This window comes from Rhinoraja longicauda, chromosome 6 (assembly GCF_053455715.1).
Source record: "Rhinoraja longicauda isolate Sanriku21f chromosome 6, sRhiLon1.1, whole genome shotgun sequence".
Lineage (NCBI taxonomy): Eukaryota > Metazoa > Chordata > Chondrichthyes > Rajiformes > Arhynchobatidae > Rhinoraja > Rhinoraja longicauda.
Window position 1 is genome coordinate 38,136,436 of NC_135958.1, and position 23,322 is coordinate 38,159,757.

The following is a 23,322-nucleotide window of genomic DNA, read 5'->3' on the forward strand; positions in this document are numbered from 1 at the left end:
GTCTAGCACTTTCAATGTCTGACAGTTGCTAAATATTGGAGTTTCACTCTACCTCCAATCTAGATACACTTTCCTGGCTTCAATTTTTGGAAGATTTGCTATACATTGTTATTTATCCTTTAACTAAACATAGCACAAAAAGTAAGGAAATTTGTGTTTGGTAGATTATTTCTTTGTTGTAACAATGCTTCTTGGCAATAAATCTTATACCGTTGGAAAGCCTGTTTATTTCCCTTTTAAATGGGGCCACATTTGTAAGGAACATGCATTTGTGGGATGAGCAGCAGAGCTGAGTATGTGGGTTGCGCCCATGAAAAATCTGCCAAATCTTCTCTGCCAATGCCAAACAGCTTATTCTGCCATTGACTCTTGTTCGGTGTTGTTTGGTGGATTGGATGATTGAAGTCTGAAGAAACAAGCCATATTGGCAATTTAACAATTTATTCATTTAATAAACAGGAGCCTCAGTAGCGTGTGGAAGAACCATACACAGCCACAACAGCCTGGCACCTCCTCCTCATGCTGGTCACCAGCCTGGTCACACACTGTTGTGGGATGGCATTCCATTCTTCAACCAGCATTTGTCGCAAGTCAGCCAACGTGGTTGTGTTGGTCACTCTGGCACGAACAGCACGCCCAAGCTGATCCCACAAGTGTTCAATGGGGTTGAGGTCAGGACTGCTGGCAGGCCATTCCATCCTCTCCACTCCCAAATTCTGGAGGTAGTCTCTGAGAAACCCTGCTCTGTGGGGGCGAGCATTGTCATCTTGGAGGATAGAGTTTGGTCCCAGACTGTGGAGATATGGGATTGCCACTGGTTGCAGAATCTCATCTCGGTATCTCTCTGCATTGAGATTGCCTCCAATGATGACAAGCCTCGTTTTTCCAGTGAGGGAGATGCCGCCCCACACCATCACACTGCCTCCACCAAAAGATGTTACTTTATCGGTGCAGCAATCAGCATAGCGTTCTCCGCGTCTTCTCCACACTTTGAACTTATGATCCAACTGCCGTAGGCAGAATCTGGACTCATCGCTGAACATAACGTTCCTCCACATGTTCAGGTTCCAGTGCACGTATTGCCGACACCAGCGCAAACGAGCCTGACGGTGAAGGGCAGCCATGGCAGGCCTCCTGGCAGCCCTATGAGACCGGAGATCGGCTGCGTGCAGTCTGTTCCGAATTGTCTGGGCAGAGAGCCGTCGGCCATCTCGTCCTGCAAACCTTGACTGCAAATCTGTAGAAGACAGCCTACGGTTCCTAAGTGCTGACAGGGTGAGGCAACGGTCTTCTTCGGGTGTCGTCTTCTTGGGACGCCCACTTCGCGGCCTGTCTCTGACATCCCCCGTTATATGGAACTTGGCCTTCACTTTGGAGATGGTACTAGGGCTCACTCCAAATAATGCCGCAACTTGGTTTTGCGGAACACCAGCTTGAAGTTGCCCTATCGCACGGGCCCTATCCAGATCAGTCAAACGTGGCATGCCGATTCATGGAGCAGACACCTACTGACCACTGTAGCAGGGCCCATGCTCACAGATGCTGCCAATCAGACACCCGATTGTCAGCACCTGGGGGTACCAGAAGCTCAAAACAAGAGTCAAAAGCAACAGCAGAATAAGCTGTTTGGCATTGGCAGAGAAGATTTGGCAAATTTTTCATGGGCGCAACCCATATACTCAGCTCTGCTGCTCATCCCACAAATGCATGTTCCTTACAAATGTGGCACCATTTAAAAGGGAAATAAACAGGCTTTCCAACGGTATAAGATTTATTGCCAAGAAGCATTGATACAACAAAGAAATAATCTACCGAACACAAATTTCCTTACTTTTTGTGCTATGTTTATATTTGTCTCAAGTCCACTGTGTGCGCACCCATGCAGCAGTCATTTTGAAAATCCAAGTACATGGCTTGGAATGTAAGCACATGTTCAAAATTGCAGTACTTGCAGTTAAGATGTTTCCACTGTTATACAAGTCAGTAGCCAGGGAGCACGAATTTAAGTTTATCAACACCCAATTTAACCTAGTATAGCACACAGATTTTAATATCAACATGCGAAGCCAACATAATAAGTATTACTAACTTGATTTTCTAAATAAGATCTTTATTCAAATGCGGAGAGAACTGTGTTTTAAACATTACAGAACTGTAATCTCAAATGTATCAACAAATACCAATTTGCACTCAAATCTTCACTCACTTTACAAATAAAGATGATTTAAATTAGTTAAATTAACAATTTTCCACTACATATTAATCACTACAATAACTTATAGTGCACTGTAAATTACCTTTATAATGCAAAATGCTATCCTTTTTAAATTGGATCAATTGAGGATGGAAACTTAAATCTAGTATAAAATGCACTTATCTTATCAGTACCCTGGGAAAATATGGAATTATGTGCAGTAAGAGCCAGGGCTGTGGAGTGGGAGTCGGAGCAATTTTGTTGCTGCTGGAGGCTGTCGGAGTCGGATACACAAGAAATCAAAGAGTCGGAGTCGGGTGTTTTGGGTATCGACTCCACAGCCCTGATAAGAACTGCTTATATGATTAGAGTTCAATATAACCATAAAGACAGTGAAGTATACAGATGCATTGACTTATCTGATGGGATAGGACTGCATGTCAGACCCATGGCATGTTCAACACTTAAAGTTAATCAAAAAGTTGTGTACAACATTTTGGATAACATGATTGTATCTTGTTTATTTAATTAGAGCTACATGGTGGACCATTTGTGTATAAATATTATAAACACTATTGTCGCAAGTTTAGATGTCAGCATTTGGAAGCCGAATATCCAGTCAGAATATGCGTTAATGGATCTAAAAAAGTTGATCCATTACCAAAGCCATGCTTATTATCCTGCTTAATCCCTGCCTTGCCAAATATAAATTAAAGCTGTCCCTCAGAAGTATTGATGAAACTCATTACCTTAAACATCAGAATAGCTCATTGTCTATCAGACAACAATTACCCTTGTATTCCTGTATGTTTCCAGGGCATGGCTACCTACATCATGCACCCCAAAGCATTGGATAGCAATCACCATCACTACAAAATCTTCCAAATCCGCTGGTAGGTCAAGTGTCGATGCAAGGAACCGCAACTGCTGGAATCTTGAGCAACATATGCGCTGGATAAACGCAGTGGGTGAGCTAGCATTAGTGGGGGGAATGGATAGGCAACATTTTGGGTCAGGATCCTTCTTCAGACTGAGTAGAGGGGAAAAAGCAGGAAAGGAAATGGGAGTAGGACAAAGTTTGGCTCTTTCCTTATCTGACACCCTTTTGTCTCCTACTCCACCCCTCTCCTCCCCTCACTTACCAAGCTTTGTCCCATCCCCACTTCTTTTCCAGCTTACTCCCTGCTACTAAAATAAATCTAAAAGGGTTTTGACCCAAAATGGCATGTATTCATTCCCTCCTCAGCTGCTGCCTAAGACAGAGTTCCATCAGCGTTTTATATTTTGTGGTAGGATAAATGTGCTCTCACAAGGGCAGTCCCAGCCAGAAGCTTTCTTCTTGTGCCTGACACCACACTTCCAAAAGACACATTTTATGTTCATCAGAGCATGATGTCACCAAGAGGACAGAAGAACTTATTCAAATATGTTCTCAAAGCCTCTTTGAAAAGGTGCAACATCCCCAGTACCTCATGGGATTCTTGGCTCAAGTCCACTCAAAATGGGAAGCGCATTGAGAGGGAATTGGGAATCACTAGTCCCTTTGTTTGCAGCATGCAGAAGTCCAGCAAAAATTGTGGAAGGAACTCTCCACCTGAAGAAGGGTCTCTATCCAAAATGTCACCTATTCCTTTTCTCCAGAGATGCTGTCTGACCCAATGGGTTACTCCAGCTTTTTGTGTCTATCTCCTCTAACTCTCCTGCTGACCATCATCAGGCACCTCCTATAGCCTTCTGAAGGCCCTATTCGCCCTCATCAGCTACCTCAGAACCCACAAAAACACATTATCTTTGATTGCAAGGGATTGCTTAAGAGAAGCTGTAAGCCAAAATATTGCTTTCTTGGTATATTAATGTGATAAGCATCATGCAGTTTTGGTCAGCTAAATCCTATGCCCTAGTAGTACAAGTATAAATATATCCTTTAGAAAACAGTCTCGCATAAGGGGTTTCTAGTTTATAACAGCTTGTGTAAATAATTAAAAGAACCATTATCTAAAAGCACATTCAATAATGAACACTTCAATAACTCCCGATGAATTTACATGATACACACATACTTTTATATTTTCATATTTATTTTCATATTTCAGATACAGTGCGGAAACAGGCCTTTTTGGCCCACCAAGTCCGCACCGTCCAGTGATCCCCGCACATTAACACTATCCTATACACACTAGGGACAATTTTTACATTTACCCAGTCAATTAACCTACATACCTGTACGTCTTTGGAATATTTTCATATAGTTGAAATGTTTAATCAAAACTCTAGTAAGATATTGAAAATTGGGATGACACAGCTGGGAAGAAAAATATTTATTTCTTAGTGAATTTTTTTGATGCAGCATTTGGGTTCAACCTCCTCCTCCCACCTCCTAATCTGCCGTCCCGAATGTTTAAGTTCGCAGCTCTGCTGTAGATATCATTCTCCACAAATGGGGACACCCCAGCAATGTAATCTGGGTCAAAGACATTTGTCTTCTGCCTCGCTTTCTTGGATAGTCGTTGCTGAGGGAAGTTCTGGTCCTCACTCAAGTGCGGATTACTGGCATGTTTCCCACCGTGTGGTAATGGCAGAGGGTGCTATTGGAGAGGGGGAAATATATAATTTCACTCAGAGAATTGTAAGTCCAGAAATGTAAATGGATCATGCTAACGAAATCACAATTATTTTCAAATTATGATCAACCATGATTTACCAAAGAAAAGATTAATCTTAAAAAGGAATAGCTCGTTTCATCAGATGCATGACACTTATTCCCTCAAATATTTTTAAACATCTTTTTCTATTTTCTATAAAGCTTTACTACATTCCACAATACCGTTTATACCACCACACTTCAAGAGTTATTGTATATAATGTTGCAATTTTCCTTTAAAGGAATTGTGCTGTTAAATAGTTCTCCATCATCTCCCCTCTCACCTCCTTAAATCACTCGCATTAAAGGCACAAAGTGGAGGAGGTGAAATTATCAATTATACCATTTAGTGCACTACTTCTTTTCCCATCGAGTTTAATGAATTAACTCCCCACCCCTAAACCACACTCATCTATGGCAGAACGCACCACTTTAAACTATATTGTAAAAACAATGTCTAATTGACCCAGTACAATGGAATGTTAAAAAATGAAATTATCAATCCTGAAATATTGTTTTAAGGCTGCAACTCAATATCCATGCATCACTTTTAAATATGCAAACTATAATCTTTTCAATTTTGTATAACAATGTTAAAAGTAATTAGAGAGATAAATACCAAAATTCATGCAACCTCTCAACATATTTCATACTAAATAGTACAAAGGAATAGTGATATTACCCGTAGACCTCGTGGATTTAGCACTTTGGGGTTTTTTGACAAGTGGAAGAGAAGACTGCCATCCTCGTTCACAGTGACTGCAACCTTTTTTAGCGTCTTGTTACCACAGTTTGGGCAGAATTTCTTATTCATATTAGTTGTGGTCCTAGTTAAACAAAAGCAGAGATAAGATTAGTGCACAACTCAGACATTCAATTATCTTCATTGTTCCTTCGTGTTTACTAATAAATTAATTGAGCATTATATTTCTCTATTGCATGATTTTCCATGTTGCTTTCTGGTTGTCTTATTAACTTAGTCACACAGACTGAAGATTTAGGCTAGATTCCAGAATGCAAATTTCAGCTGTGTGGGGTGTGCTACAATTAGCCTTAGCAACAATAGAATAATAAGATATTCTAATGTGACAGTGCACATTATGAAATGGATGAATATGTAAATGGGTGTTTCCGTAAATAAATACCGCACTCAGTAGTGAAACTGAAGGTCTCCAAACGTCCAGGTTATTTTCCTGTTTTTTATGAAATATTCCCATTGTTTCATATCCTGTATTTTAAGTAGTATAGATCATGGTGTATAGCCAAAATAATAAGATGAAGCAAAAATAAATCTGTTTTTATAAAGAAAAATATCAGATGTGTCCCTGTGTTTTCTTGCCTTTTTATGTGACATTTTAAGCAGGATTTCATCAAATCCTTAGGCTAATTTAAACCAGAAAGATTACATTAATTTTGCAATTAAATAACTCTATACAACCCAAATTCTGATTATGCTTATGATTTTTATCATTAAACACCCAATAAGATGGTTTTCTGATGCCCCGTTTTTGCACCAGAACATGCAATTTTGCACCAGTGTCCCTTTGGTCATGTGTGTAATGTGTGAATTAAAAGCAGAGTAACCATTTTTATATTTATTGTCTCTCTTTTATTGTTATATTTTGTGTTTAAGCTTTCCATTGAAATACTTAATAATGAATAAAACTTAAAATCATGAAATAAAAATCTAGTTTGCTCACCTATTTTAGCGATGTCTCATTCAGTAGTTCCTCCCATTGAGTAACGTTGTCAATGCAATTTCTAGCGCTGTAACGCGTTTTTTTTGCACTCAACGCAAATTATAATAACCCTGGTGTGAACTACGGACCTCGTGGTGGCTTAGGTGCCAACATTTTGTAAGGGAGCTTAGAAATCAGTAAGTGTCCCATATGTCTTATAAATTTTATTTTTTCCCCCGTTTTCCCCCCAAATTTTGACGGTATTAAATTTTGGTCGATTTTGATCACAAATTAGCTCAAAAATATCATAGGTAGGCCCATTTTTAATGCTGTGGTATTTCATTATGAATCAATAACTTTCAAATTTGGCCACCTTTGTCACAGGTTGGTACCCTTATTTACGGAAACACCCAAATATGAAAAGTCAGCAATAACATGTCTGATATGAAAAATGTAAAACAACACTGTGCTCTTTGGCTTGGAGCTTGAACACAATACAGGACCAATAACTGGTTTTGCAGTTATCTATGCTCGTTAATGCTCACTGGATACTGCCTCCGAGTCCCATGAGAATAGAATATTTTCCCCTTGCAAGGACGAGAATTACAACTCAATTAAATGGATGTGGGTAAACTGGACTGGTTGGTGCTCAAGGTCAGTATGCCATGTCAGAACACCATGCAGGCAGAGTAGTCTATAATACTGGTGTTGGATTCTTATCTCTTTCAGAGATGCTGAAGGTTACTGCATTCTATCAAATTAGTGTGCTTCCAATTCTATGCTCAGATTCTCAAATGTTTTGAAAATGTATTTGTTTTCTCATGTCTTGTATTACTACATACTAATATCACGTCGGCTACTTAATCAATTCTTTATTCTCACTGATGTAGCCTCTTATGTATCTTTTATCTTGCCTTTTAAAAAAATATATTAAATTGTTCCCAAGTTCTACACAGGGTTTGACACATAATAACGTAATGAAAGCAAGCATTTTATGTGGTAATCTCCAATTACTCCTTGATATCCCTGGTCATTTATGCATCCCGTTTTTAGTTTCAGATACCTCAAAATATCTACAATGTATATTAATACTCAAATAAAAACAGAAAATGCTGAAAACACAAATCAGCCAGCATCTATAAAAAGGGAAACCAACCCCTCAGTCATTAATACTCACTTGAAACATGCATGACAGCGCAGAATGTAGTTCCTTACTTGCTTTATAATCATTCCATTCAAAGAAATAACATGAAGCCCCATTTGAATAAGGACATTCTAAGAAAGTAAAGCAATCGCAATTAGCATTTTGCATTGATCTCAATCTCCGCGATTTGCAAGAAAGGCAAATGCAGCAGTCAATTTACATATTCCGTGTGATCAGAAAAAATAATGTGAAATAAATTAATGGATTTTAAGTGACAGATGATGGATTAGTAGACCCAGAATCCAGATGTTACCTGCATAGCAAAATCTGTGGTCATACAGCCAACTTTGACATCCACTGCTGTCTCAGAGCAGCCCATATCTCGATAAATCTGCTGAATGTTACTTGGCGTTATCCACCCTTCATTGTCATCATCGTCATCCTCCTCCTCCTCACTCCCAAGTGCTCCTTCTTGGTCCTGGTTCAATGATCTCTCTCTTGAAATGCAGATATTCTCTTTGTTCTGTCAGTTTGTGAAAAGCAGCAAAATGTTACAATTAGAATGCCCAGAATTATTTTCAGTGCCTTGAAATTAATCTGGTTGATAAAGTTGACCTATATTTACTCATCTTGTACATGCATTGCTTGTATATGATAGAGAAAAAGCACCCCATAAAAATACTCTGAATGCTCAAAATGTCAGAATAGAAATGTAGACGTTTCACATTAATAATCCAATAACCAATAAAACTTACGAGCAAATTACTTGCGAAAAAATCTTGGATATCATCTTCAATATTCGGTAGTGGGTTTCTCCAGAACCGAAAGGCACCAAATTCTGATAAATCAGCTTCTTGAGACTCACTAGAATGTCCTGTTCCAGTTGGATGACCCGGCTCCTCTGAACTTAAAGGACGTACACAATCTTCTTTTGTGACACCGCTCTCAGAATTCCGCTTCATAAAAATAACAATGATTTTAGATTTTTCTTACATTTGTTGCATTGGCACAAACTTACATGTGTTTCTGAATGATCAAATACCTTTAACCTGTAGGTAGCATTCAATAATAAAATCTTTACTTGACTTGCATTGACCTGCAAGGCATGTTAAATCACCGAGGTACACAATTCAACAGAAAGTCAAGACTTGTACATATTAACTTCATTCCAACGTACCTAATCCATCATTTCAGTGAGAGATTGAAGTTTCAGATGAAACTAATAGTTCAGATTAGAATAAGAATCTGAGCCATTTCCACTCTCCTCCCACCTTGACACCAGGCAACAAAAACTAAACACATGGGCCAGATCATACTGGCTGTTACCTGTGGTCCTAGAGAATCAAAAGCAAATAAAGACCAAGTCTTAAAAAACGACATGGGCAGCAAGACCACTGTGACGTTGCAACTCGGTTTCCTATGGCAGCACATACTTACTGACCCAAAGATGATTGACCAATGGTCCTGGTGACTACCGCATCCCAACAAAGGAGGAGTCAAGATGTAGGGGCAACTAAATGTGTAGGAAGGAACTGCACATGCTGGTTTAAACCAAAGATAGACACAAATGCAGGAGTAACTCAGCGGGTCAGACAGCATCTTTGGAGAAAAGATATAGGTGACGTTTCGGGTCAAGACCCTTCTTCAGACTGAGAGTCAGGGACTGAAGAAGAGTCTCGATCCAAAACGTCATCTATTCCATTTCTCCAGAGATGGTCGGATCCACTGAGTTACTCCAGCATTCCGTGTCAATCCTCTGTAGGAATGACTAGACTGATTGTGACGTTTTTTTTTTTTAGATTTAGATTTAGAGATACAGCGCGGAAACAGGCCCTTCGGCCCACCAAGTCCGCGCCGCCCAGCGATCCCCACACATTAACACTATCCTACACACACTAGGGACAATTTTTACATTTGCCCAGTCAATTAACATACATACCTGTACGTCTTTGGAGTGTGGGAGGAAACCGAAGATCTCGGAGAAAACCCACGCAGGTCACGGGGAGAACGTACAAACTCCGTACAGACGGCGCCCGTAGTCAGGATCGAACCAGAGTCTCCAGCGCTGCATTCGCTGTAAGGCAGCAACTCTACCGCTGCGCCACCGTGCCGCCCTTATATTATCTACATCCCTGGGATGGAGTATAGATCTTGCCGATTATGGTTCCCGGTCAGGACTCCTGTGAGACTCAAAACGTTAATAATACGGGCCGGGAGACCAGGAGCAGAACCTGGACGAAGGTTGGAAGAACATAACGACAGGGCTTAGAACCTGCAGCCGTCCTCATACCGACTGGAGAAAGATAGCGGCCTGCCAAAAGTGAACAACAGAAGATGTCTCAAAGTACAGTGAATGATTCAAGGCCGTTTGGCAAGAACACTGGGGGGTGGTCGTCAAATAGGATAAGATGGATGACTGCTCTTTCAGTCCCCTGAAATCAGCCAGTCAGCCATTGTGGCAGGACTAAAACTGGAACTGTCCAAAATGCCAAAGGTAGAGTAGCTCAACTGGGAGAAGAGGGATACGTACATGGACAAGAATACCGGCGCAAAACGTCTGGCTACGCAGGCGGGAGGTCAAGACAACATGAGACGAGGGTAAAGCCAGACAGGTGACCTAAAAAATGCTATTGTTGCAAGGAAGAGGGTTACTGGGCCAACTTGTACCAGGCAAGGTTGAAGGCCCAGGGTTTCTCCAGTGGAGTACTAGTTAGAGTCTCCCCTTCCCTCAGCTCCTCCTTCTGATGAATTCAAGGAATGGCAAAGATTTATGCAACTCAAACCCATAGAAAGGAAAGAGCTCCGAGGCTCTACAGAATCCTGACCTGATCCTTTTTACAGATGACTCTTCCTTTGTTGATAACAGCATCAGGAAACCAGGGTGGGCCATTGCAAACCTACATGAGATCAGGGCACATTGTTGTGTGCCCACAGGGACGTCATCCCAACTGGATGAGCCGAGGACTCTGTCGGAAGCTGCTATTCGGCACGAGTTGGCTCATATCTACACGGACTCGAGATATGCTTTCAGGGTGGCCCATGACTTTGGACAGCAATGGAGAACAAGAAGATTTCTTTCTGCCACTGACAGTTCAATTTGGAATGGAAAAGTCCAAGGCCTATTAGAAGCCATCTGCCTGCTGCGAGAAGTGGCTGTTTTGAAGAGGAAAGCCCATGATAAAGGATGGTATGTGGGAGGTGCAGGGGAATGCACTAGGGGAATGACAAGGCCACTAAGGAAGCAATGTCAAATGTTACTCGTGACTTGTTCCGCCATCACCACCCTCAATCCTTGGGTCAAGTGGAACATGCAAATCGAACCTTGAAACAAAGGTGAGCTAAATACCATCAAAGAGGAATGCCATGGTCTCAGGTACTGGCACTATTCATATGCAGCATTAGGGCAACACCAAGTAGACCTATGGACCAAAGTCCCTTTGAACTAATTACTGGCAGGCCCATGTCCCAGCTGCGAACTATTGATTTGCTAAAGGTTGATTGTCACCTGAAGAGTGGCGCATTAAAATATAGAAACATAGAAACATAGAAAATAGGTGCAGGAGTAGGCCATTCGGCCCTTCGAGCCTGCACCGCCATTCAATATGATCATGACTGATCATCCAGCTCAGTAGCCTGTACCTGCCTTCTCTCCATACCCCCTGATCCCTTTAGCAAAAAAGGGCCACATCTAACTCCCTCTTAAATATAGCCAATGAACTGGCCTCAAAATATTGTCAAGTTCTAACAAAAAGCTGTCAGTTTTGCTTCCCAACAGGTATTGGCAGCCTAGGGGGACACAACATTGTCCTCACTGTTTGGGTCTACATGAAGAAACTACAAAAAGAATCATTGGGTTTTGCGTGGGAAAGACTTTTCCAGGTGCTACTGACCGCCCATGCAGTAGTTAAGGTAAAAGGAAAGAAAACCTGGAAACATGCCTCCCACATGAAATGAGCTTGGTGAAGCTGTTACTTGGTGCACGGACAACTAATATTGTGTGCCAAAATGTCTCAAATGATTATAGCAGCTGACTTTCTTTTAAACCTGTAGAGCCCAGGGACAACAAACAGGCTATGGCCTTGGGTAAGGACCAGCCTAAACCAATGGAATTGATAAAACCAAGGCAGAATTTTGAACAACAAGCCCTTATTAGTATGAAGGTAATGAGATAATGCCAAGTATCAGGACAAAAAAGGAAGGGACACAATCTGGTTGATTGGTTTTAAGCCAGTAAGAAGCACTGTAGGGATTGCTAGCCCAAATATCTTCTATAAATAAGAAACAATGTTCAACTGTTTTCTGTAGGCTTTCAGCTGTGTTCTGCAGGTCTTTTAGCTTGCCTTAGTAGTTCTTTTAGCTTGCCTTGGAGGATTCATTCTCTCTCTCCTGGAAATGTAACAACTGCAAGCTGTGAAAAAAGAAAATCTACAACCAAAGTGTGATTCACAACCACGTTCAATCTCAATCACAACTTCATTCATCATCTAATGTCATCTCATTTGTTATTTGAAGAATCCTGTGTGTAAATAGATTGTCACATTTTATCACAAGAATGCATTCAAGAGAAAGCTGGATAGAGCTCTTAAGGATAGCGGAGTCAGGGGGTATGGGGAGAAGGCAGGAACGGGGTACTGATTGAGAATGATCAGCCATGATCACATTGAATGGCGGTGCTGGCTCGAAGGGCCGAATGGCCTCCTCCTGCACCTATTGTCTATTGACTACAGTTCTTTTCTGTTAGAAACTTTGGTAATGGAAAATACAAAAGCAATATTTATGAAGCTATCAACTGGTATTTCCACCCACACCCACTCACTCCCCTCAAAAGCCACAAAATACAACAGATGCTGCAAATACTCAGCCAATCAGGGAGCATCACTGGGAACAGAAATGTTGTTTCAGGCCAATGGCCTGAAGTGCTTGAAGAGAGATCATTGATCTGAAACGTAACATTTTTCCCCCATAGTTGCTGCTTGACCGTAGATTATTTGCAGCATTTTTTGTTTCATGTTGTTGCTCAAAATAGAACAAATTCTTTACAATGTTCTAAACCATGTATTTGTAATTTTGTTTACCTTAGATGGCAGATGAAAGCCTGCTAGGTTGATGAGTGACTCAGGGTGTCTTAAAGTGCTGCTCACTTCAACCTAAAAAAAAAGAAGCAAAATTTGATTTTTTTTCACAATGCTTGTATCTAATTACATAAAATAATCACTGGATTACTGATGAGATGTGCATATTTTGAGGAAATGTGTGTTTTAGGCAGGATACATTCCGTGAATGTATTACCTTGCAAATAACCAAATTTTATGTAACACCAGTGACTTCTATTTATCCTCATATGCACATTCAATAGGAGCAATTTTATTCAGGTTGGGACCATTCAGGGATATTGTTTGCCCTTGTCGCAATGTCTAGAGCCAGGGGTCACACTCGCAGATTAAGGGCTGACCACTCAGGACTGTGCCGAGAAAAAAAATCTTCATCTACCATGTAAATATTTGGAATAGACTACCCAAGAGGCTGCGAAGAAATAAAAGTGCTCCTATTGAGTGTGCATACAGGATAAATACAAGTCACTGGTGTAAAATAAAATTTGGTTGGGAGACAAATCTCCTTGAAAAGGTGGATAATGGAAGCCCATTTTTAGATTGTTCTCTTGTCACCAGAACAGATCTTCATGACAAAATGCAATTATATTCTATAAATATGGCTGAATTTCTGGGGCATTGAGGGGTATTGAACCCGGGTGCTTCTCATTTTGATCGTGCTGCCAAAGGTCAATGATGCGTGATCAGGTGTTCCTTTCTTTCGCTGGCATTTGAAGTAATATTGATTTTCACTTTTCAGCACAAGCTTGGATGCTGAATGGATGTTGGAGCAGGTGGGCAAGAACTGCTATACTGCATCACTAAATATTCAGGTGTTGTATACGTTCAAATTCCAGTGTTTAATGTTTCTGGTACAACCCTTACTAAATGTAGAAACCTTCCTTAATAATAAAAAAAAATCTGCCCTCGGGGAACTGAAACAGGATATCAACTTACCTACACAATGAAAAGTTAATCTACAGTCCTGCTGTACAGCCATGGGCATCTGATTAGTTGCTTTTCCGACATTAAAGAACCCAGTAAAAGAAATTGAAACTGATAAATTACTTACTTTTTGTGTGGGTTCTTTTTTCAAGTGGCCAGCTCCCACAAACTCAGTTTCAAGTTGACAGGTTAGTGCCAGAACTTTAATGTCAGTTGCTGACAGACTGGGGTAGTCGCCAGTTTTCTTTGAAAATTCAGACACTATGAAGAAGATAGTGAAAATAAAAAAATGTTTTAACTATCTTTAAAATTAGATTTATGAACAAACTTGTATTAATAAAGTACTTTAAACATCCTCAGTGCTAACCCATGAATGATTTTGAAATATTTTGAAATATTGGCAAAGCGACCAATCAATTCCCACAAGGAGGTTCCACAAACATAAATAAGACATTTGTTTTTGTCACATAACCCCAGGAGACCCCTCCTGTTTAAAGTCACATGGGATATTTTACATTTGCTGAAACGAGAGGTTGACTCTGCTCTACCTTGACAACCAAGAGTAGCCCTCAAATAATGCAGCACTGCCTCAATGTTACAATTTAATGTTTAGTATTTCAATATCTGAATTCACAGAGTTGACTCAAGGGGCAAGACATAAACCAATAGCCCACACCATTGCACATGTATTCTGTTATAATTTAATCTCGCTATTGTTCTGGGAAATCAACAATGCACTCCTTCCAAGGATGAGGAGTTGAACAGATCGCACTAGCGGTGGTATAACCATTGTTCCAGCAGTACCAATATGTTTCTGGTTCTCATTATAAAGGCGAGTATCTAATAGCCTTTTTCCTTTTTTTTCCTTGGCCCAAATATATAATAATATACATGGAGGCCCAAGTTGTTTCGAATTTAGATTTAGATTTAGAGATACAGCGCAATAACAGGCCCTTCGGGTCTGCGCCGCCCAGCGATCCCCGCACATTAACACTATCCTACACACACTAGGGACAATTTTTTACATTTGCCCAGCCAATTAACCTACATACCTGTACGTCTTTGGAGTGTGGGAGGAAACCGAGGATCTCGGAGAAAACCCACGTAGGTTACGGGGAGAACATACAAACTCCGTACAGACGGCGCCCGTAGTCAGGATCGAACCCGAGTCTCCGGCGCTGCATTCGCTGTAAGGCAGCAACTCTACTGCTGCGCCACCGTGCCGCCCTTTGCACTATTAGTAACTTCACACTCACCATCCCATTTATTACCCCCAAAAGATCTCATACTTTACTTTAACAGATTACAGTTTTCGTTTTTAGAAATATAGCGAGGAAACAGGCCCTTCAGCCCACCGAGTCCGTGCCGACCAGTAATACACTAGTTTTATCCTACGCACTGGGGACAGTTTACAAAAGCCAATTTACGTACGTCTTTGGAATATGGTAGGAAACCAGAGCACCCGGAGGAAACCCACGCGATCACAGGGAGAACATAAGAATTCCATACAGACAGCACCCGTAGTCAGGATCGAACCTGGGTCACTGGCGCTGTAAGGCAGCAACTTTACTACTGCGCCACTGAGTCGCCCTGATATCACAACCGTATCTATTTACATCATCCATTGATATTTCATGTTTTGCTAGCTAGGCCTATAATTTGTCTTCAATTCCACAAATTTATTTTTCATACAAGTAACATCCATAGACATGCTCCTGATCATTACTTACATCATTCTGAAGAAAAATACAACAAGCATTGTCATGCATAGATTACCCCTTTAGAAAGCCTCGCTAGCTCCATCTAGGAGTTTCAAAATATGAATCAAATCCATCTTTGAGCTTAAACACCAGTACTTTGCCAGCAATAGAAGTTTATCCTACATTAGTTTCCTCGCGCATGCAATCTATTCAAAATATTGACACGAAATAATTGTTCAGTTTTCTATTTTCAATAGAATATCACCATTATTAGTTTACAAGGAACTTGCATTGCACCCATTCACCCCGCTCTTCCCTGATATAGCCATTATTGATATCTCTTGGAAGTTTAGTTTAGAGATATAGCATGGAACAGGCCCTTTGCCCCACCAAGACCGTGCCGACCAGCGATCACCCCATACACTAGCACTATCCTTCCACACACTAGGATTTACAATCTTTAACAAACCCAATTAACCTACAAACCTGTACATCTCGCGGTCGGTCATGGGGAGAATGTACAAACTCCATACAACTCCGGATCAAACTCGGGTATCTGGTGCTGCGAGGCAGCAACTCTACCACTGCGCCATTGTGTCTTTTCATATTTTCTTTGAGTTCTTTCTGCAACCATATTCTTTCATGATCTCAGACTGCTTTTTGCAATTTGTATCATTTTGTTTAATGTTCTTTTATTTTGTCATTGACTTTTTGTCGTAAATAGAAATACTGTCCTTGGGAACGTAGCTGCTTTTATGACATTAAAGCAACACGCAATAATTTTCTGTTGTTTCACTTGCTGAAATATTTGGCTAGTTCACTGTCAATGGTATTGGTCACATTGGTGGAAGCCAGCTTATCAAAATGTGTTTGTTTCACATGGTCCATCTTGAACTGTCAGAGACTAACTGCATCACAGCTAGATTAAAAAATAGCCACTGTGCACATCAACACAACTGGCTCATTTCAAGGCAATTGAATACATGAAAAGCATTTAGGGAGACATCTGGAAATATGATTGCAAGTTAGTACTTCACAGAAATCAATTTTGTATAAAAAACATAAAATTAAAAAACAATTTAATGCCAGCTTTATAAGAAACTGATTAAAGTTCCATACACATTTTTTTAAAGCTTTAAGTCAAGTGAATCACTAGGGCGAAGTAAAACTTACCTTGTCTGATGTATTCAGGAAAAGGCTCTTTGAAATGAAGCCGGTATGGCAAAACTGCCAGCCTTTGTTTTGTTTCCTTATCCCTTATTTCATTTACAACTTCTTTTAATGTGTAAATATTTTTTCCAAACTCCTTTTGAAACAAAAAGAAATATTGTAATAAAATCTTAGCGATCACTGTTAACGTGATAAAATCCTGGCCCAGATTGAAAGAGACCAAGCTAGTAGAAAATCTTCATACCCCTATGTCCACACCTCAATGAATTCATGATGTTGAGATCTTCTTCCTTTGCCTCCTGGCCAATTTCTCTAACAAGGAGTCCTTGCCTCCCAGTGAAGAACCCTCCAACATTCTTCCTCCACCTGGACTCAACCTGCCTTTCACCATTTTTGGCCCTTTTTATTTCTGCTGCCGGTGCGACATCAACCATCTTGACTTCACCACTTCCCTTACCAACTTCAATCTCACCCCTCTGAATGCAGAGCCTATCCACTGCTCAGTAACAATCCCAATATTGTTATCAAACCTACTGACAAGGGAGGTGCTGTTGTAGTCCGCTTGGCTGCACTCTACTGTGGTGAGGGACAGCATCAGCTTTGGGACATTTCCTCATACCTACCCCTTGACCATGACCCTACAGACAAACACCAGGCCACAACATTACCAATCTCATCACCTCTGGTGATCTCTCCCCTACATCTCCAACCTTATAGTTCCCTATCCCTGCACTGCTCATTTCTACCTCCTTCCCAAAATACACTAGCAGATAGACCGTGGTAGATGCATCGCTTCTGCCTGCTCCTGCCACACCAAACTCATTTCTAAATACCTCAATTCTATGTAGCGCCCCACCCCCCTCCCCCATCCCATCCAGTTGCTTTAGACCTCCCATGCTCTTCAAAACGTCAGCAAAGTTAAATTATTCGAATCTCATCGCCTCATCTTTACCATACCAGTACCTTTACAACTTCATCCCCCACCAGCAAGGTCTCAGGACTCTCTGGTTCTTCCTTCAATGGAGACCCAATCAGTTCCCCTATATTAACACTCTCCTCCACCTGGCGGAACCTCACCGAATTCACTTTTGACTCCTCTCACTTTCTTCAAGTCAAAGTTGTAGCCATGAGTAATCGCATGGGCCCCAGCTATGTCGGCCTTTTTGTTGGTTACGTTGAACAGTCCTTGTTCCAAACATATCCACCAACCCTTTCTTCACATCGACAACTGCATTGGTGCTGCCTCCTGCACCCGTGCAGAAATCATTAATTTAGTCAACTTTTCTACTAAATTCCACCCAGCCCTCAAATTTCCTTGGACTGACACCTCTCTTCCCTTTCTCCGTCTCCATCACAGCGGACAGACTATCGACTAACGTCTACTACAAACCCCTGACTTCCACTGTTAACTTGATTACAGTTTTTCCCAATCCGCATTATGTACGGATCCTTTATGCTCAAGTTCTCTGACTCCATCGTATCTGCTCCCTATTTGAGGCTTTCCACTCTACGACATCCAAGATGTCATTTTTCTTCTGCAAATGTGGTATCCCTCCAGCAGCTGTGGATGGGTCTTCAGACTGAGTCTGAAGAAGGGTCTCAACCCGAAACATCACCCATTCCTTCTATCTAGAGATGCTGCCTGTCCCGCTGAGTTACTCCAACATTTCGCGTCTATCTTCGGTGTAAACCAGCATCTGCAGTTCCTTCCTACACATTAGATGCAACATCTGTCCCTACTCCTCTTCCCTCAACTTAATTTGGGGGCACCCTTCCAGGTGAGACATTCACATGCACCTCTTCAAACCCTTTATTGCATTCGATGCTCCCGATGTGGCCTCCTTTGCATCGTGAGACCAAGTGTCGACCAGGCGACCATTTTGCTGAACGCTTACGCTCTCTCATCACCAAGAGATCTGCTGGATCTCTCCCGGTTGGCAAGGTTTTTAAGCCCTCTATCCGTTCCCATACGAACATTTCTGCCCTCCCTGTGGGTAAATCGCTCCCACAGCCAAGACTAGGGCACGGGTAACACTCAGAGTAAACGACAGCCGTGAATAAAACACCAAAAGGCTGGAATAACTCAGCAGCTCAGACACATCTCTGGAGAACGTGGATGGATGACGTTTTGAGTCGGGACCTCTCAACAGTCTGAGGAAGGATCCCGACTGGAAACGCCACGTGTCCATGATCTCCAGGGATGTGTAGGGAGGAATCGAAGTCAAGATAGACACGAAATTCTCAGCGGGGCAGGCAGCATCCCTGGGGAGAAGGAATGGGTGACGGTTCGGGTCGAGACCCTTCTCCAGAGATGCCGCCGCGCCGAGCTACTCCCGCATTTTGTGTGCTTTACTGAAGGCCCGGGCGTCTGCAGTTCCTCCTTGCATCCCTGACAACCGAGAGCGCTTCTTCCAGAAATTAAAAAAACAACAGACGAAGATGTGGCACCGACATGCAGGGGAGCGTTTCTGAGGAAAGCTCCAGCGTCCGCTACGACATGGTTCGCCGCCATCTTCAACCGCTGCTGTTGCTGCCGTCCAACCGCGAGCAACGTTACATGACGCCGTTCACCAAAGGTACTAGAGGAGCAAGATAGACCACTCGACCCTAAAACCCGCAGTACGTCACGACGCCATTTTAGTAGGCAGAAACTTGCAGAAACATTTTAAAAGAAAAATAACAAAAATCTGTGAATTGATAGAGGAGATATATTTTGCATTTTTATGGTATCATCACACATACTGTTCCCCCACAACACTGACTACACTGCGAGAGGCATAGCGAACGGCGAGTTTTGCCTACTAAAATGGCCTTTGCGTACTACACTTCAGTGCGATTTCGACAGAGTGGTCCATCTTGTTCCTCTAGTATCTTTGCCGTTCTCTGCATAAACCCTGCTGCTGATTAGCCAATAGACAATAGGTGCAGGAGTCGGCCCTTCGAGCCAGCACTACCATGCAATGTGATCATGGCTGATCATTCTCAATCAGTACCCCGTTCTTGCCTTCTCCCCATACCCCCTGACTCCGCTATCCTTAAGAGCTCTATCTAGCTCTCTCTTGAATGCATTCAGAGAACTGGCCTCCACTGCCTTCTGAGGCAGAGAATTCCACAGATTTACAACTCTCTGAGTGAAAAAGTTTTTCCTCATCTCCGTTCTAAATGGCCTACCCCTTATTCTTAAACTGTGGCCTGTGGCGAGTCTGGAAGCGGACGTGTGTTGCAGACGGAGTTTATTGCATAGGCAAACCTCCGTGACAATCGCAACACTCAAAACTGTAGACAACCAACAAAACGTCTTCATCAGACGGAGTTCAACACTAGACTGCTTGTCCCTCCCGCGCTGGCCCACCTCGTGACGTCGCTAGCCAATCCGAGGGTTCGAACTCTCCCAGCCAATCCCTATGTCCCTACATTACCCCCCCAGAACCCTCGGTACGGTACCTAACGGGCACCCGGACCGCCCGACGTGAACGAGTACGGAGAGGGGAGGCCGGTACCCCCGGCGACGAAGGAGGCGGGGAGGGCCCTGCAGGTGGAGGCGATGGGGGCGCAGCTGGAGGGGGAGTCAGGGTGGGCTCTGCAGGTGGAAGCGATGGGGGCGCAGCTGGAGGGGGCAGAGGAAACACGACCGGGGGCAGCGGAGGCTCGAGCGGTGGGAGAAGAGACGCAGCTGGGAAACCAGGTGGACCGGCCAGAGGGCGGCCCCGGTGAGGAGGTTGACCCACCAGAATGGGACGGTCCTGGTCCAAGTGGGCAGGTTTAAGCCGGGAGACAGAGACAAGCTCCTGTCGGGTGCCCACTTGCAAAGTGAAGGTGACCGCCCCTCTTTTCAGCACCTGGAACGGGCCCTGGTAGACTGGCTGCAGAGGGGGGCGATGGGAATCCCGCCGGAGGAAAACAAACTCGCAGTCATGTAAGTCCGCCGGTACGTGCGCTGCGGTACTCCCGTGACGGGAGGCCGGGACTGGGGCCAGGGAACCTACCCGGGCCCGGAGAGAAGCCAAAACTGACGGCACGGAAGGCGGCAGGGCGGAGGATGGAGGAAAGATGTCACCCGGCACCCGCAGGGGAAGTACCCAGATCGGATTTAGGGGCCGTGCGAATGCCGAGGAGGACCCAAGGCAGCTGGTCAGCCCAGTCAGGGCCGGTCAGGCGGGCGCAGAGGGAAGCGTTCTACCATCCCGTTAGCCTGGGGATGATAGGCGGTAGTCTGCTGCAAGCGAGACCCATACAGCTGCGCAAGCGCGACCCACAGGGACGAGGTGAACTGGGCGCGCCGGTCGGTAGTGATGATGGCCGGGACGCCGAAACGGGCAACCCAATGTAACGCCAGGGTCCGTGCACAGGAGGCCGCCGAGGTGTCCGACAACAGAAAAGCCTCAGGCCAACGAGTAAAACGGTCGACCACCGTCAGGAGATGAGTGTAGCCCCTAGAGGAAGGCAATGGACCAACCAAATCCAAGTGAATGTGGAAAAAACGGACGGGCGGAACCACGAAATTCTGGAACGGAGGCTGGACGTGGCGGTGGACCTTGGAGGTCTGGCACGGGACACAGGCGCGGGCCCAGGTGGCCACCTGCTTCCGCAGGCCATGCCAGACAAATCGGGCGGCCACCATAGCCGAGGTCGCCCGAATGGACGGGTGTGCCAGGCCATGAATGGCCCACGTCGGCAACGATGAAATCCCAATGGTAGGTCTCGGACCCGAAGGACAGGGACATGGCCCTCTTGCCGTAGGTGCGGATGGGACTGCCGTTGACCGCAATGAGGGACGGACCTTTCCTACCTGCTCGAACTTCGCAGCCGTGGGGAGGCATGATGCTAACAACAGCTCCCGTATTGCGGCCGATCGAGACTGCCTCTATATTCGATCGGCCGAGGCATTTCCCGAAAAGGTACACGGGGCCCTGCAATTTCGGGCTTCACCGCCCCACCGCTTGTGGAAAAAACACCAGCCGCGCCTGTGCAACTCTGTTGCGTGGGCCCGCTGCAAAATGGCGGGCGCTGCAGCTCCGTCTTGGCAGGCCTCCGTTACGAGCGCGTCAGCCTTCTCCGCGAACGCCACCGAGTCTTCGAAGGAGACGTCCGCCAAAACTAACCTGACGTCCCGGGGTAATTTCTCTTGGAATGCCGCTTCGAACATCATCATCATATCATATCATATCATATACATACAGCCGGAAACAGGCCTTTTCGGCCCTCCAAGTCCGTGCCGCCCAGTGATCCCGCCCAGTGATCCCCGCACATTCATGCAAGGTTGGTGCTCACCGATCAAGGTTAACATTTCGGTCATCAGGACAGACGGTAGCCGATCCCCTAGCTCCGGTAAATGCAGGAGCTTCAGAGCTCGCTGGTTTTGGCTAAAACCAAAAGTCCTCAGCAGGAGCTTCTTGAGCCCCTCGTATTTCTCGGTTTGGGGGGGGCTGGTCAGGTACCGTCCCACCCGCGCGGCCACCTTGGGCTGTAGGCTGCTTACCAAGTGGTAGAACTTATCTTGATCCTCCGAGACTTTCTTGAGGTGAAACTGGGCCTCTGCCTGCACGAACCACAGGTGCGGTTGGTGGGCCCAGAACGGGGGCAGGTGAACGCCGACCGCGTTCGGCTGCCCACTGCTCATTCCTTCTTGCGACATGTTCTTGTGGTCGTTGATCACGTCGGGGTCACCAATGTGGCGGGTCTGGAAGCGGATGTGTGTTGCAGACAGAGTTTATTGCATGGGCAAACCTCCGTGACAATCGCAACACTCAAAACTGTAGACATCCAACAAAACGTCTTCATCAGACGGAGTTCAATACTAGACTGCTTGTCCCTCCCGCGCTGGCACACCTCGTGACGTCGCTAGCCAATCCGAAGGTTCGAACTCTCCCAGCCAATCCCTATGTCCCTACAGGCCCCTGGTTCTGGACTCCCCCAACATTGGGAACATGTTTCCTACCTCTAACGTGTCCAACCCCTTAATAATCTTATATGTTTCGATAAGATCCCCTCTCATCCTTCTAAATTCCAGTGTATACAAGCCTAGTCGCTCCAGTCTTTCAACATATGACAGTCTCGCCATTCCGGGAATTAACCTAGTAAACCTACGCTGCACGCCCTCAATAGCAAGAATATCCTTCCTCAAATTTGGAGACCAAAACTGCACACAGTACTCCAGGTGCGGTCTCACTAGGGCCCTGTACAACTGCAGAAGGACCTCTTTGCTCCTATACTCAACTCCTCTTGTTATGAAGGCCAACATTCCATTGGCTTTCTTCACTGCCTGCCGTACCTGCATGCTTCCTTTCAGTGACTGATGCACTAGGACACCCAGATCTCGTTGTACGTCCCCTTTTCCTAACTTGACACCATTCAGATAATAATCTGCATTCCTATTCTTACCACCAAAGTGGATAACCTCACACTTATCCAACACCGCACCCGGAGACCCCAATGTGCAGCGAACGCACACACAAAATGCTGGAGTAGCTCAGCAGGACAGGCAGCATCTCTGGAGAGAAAGAACGGGGGACATTTCTGGTCAAGACCCCTTCTTCAGACTGAGAGTCAGTGGAATGGGAAACTAGAGATCTCGACGATGATTTAGAGAGATTATGGAACAAATGAATGAAGGATTTGTAAAAAAAGTAACGATGGTCAAGGACCATTCTGGGCTCCACCTTTCCTTGATCATGGTTACTTTTTACATATCATTCACTCATTTGTTCTATATCTCCATATCACCCTCAAAATCTTTCCCCTGGCCTGACTTCCCTGACT

At 44.1% G+C, this 23,322-nt stretch overlaps 1 protein-coding gene across 1 annotated transcript; it reads right to left on the minus strand.

Annotated features, from left to right (window-relative positions):
• Positions 1–1,796: 1,796 nt before the first annotated feature.
• nob1 (NIN1 (RPN12) binding protein 1 homolog) lies at positions 1,797–19,127 on the minus strand. The gene is made up of 9 exons (XM_078400816.1): positions 19,016–19,127; positions 16,567–16,699; positions 13,821–13,954; positions 12,734–12,805; positions 8,414–8,614; positions 7,972–8,181; positions 7,692–7,789; positions 5,518–5,662; positions 1,797–4,779 (listed from the first exon to the last, which is right to left on the minus strand). Exons 1-9 carry the CDS (start codon positions 19,073–19,075, stop codon positions 4,513–4,515), a joined length of 1,320 nt encoding a protein of 439 aa, XP_078256942.1. The 5' UTR covers positions 19,076–19,127; the 3' UTR covers positions 1,797–4,512.
• Positions 19,128–23,322: the final 4,195 nt, after the last annotated feature.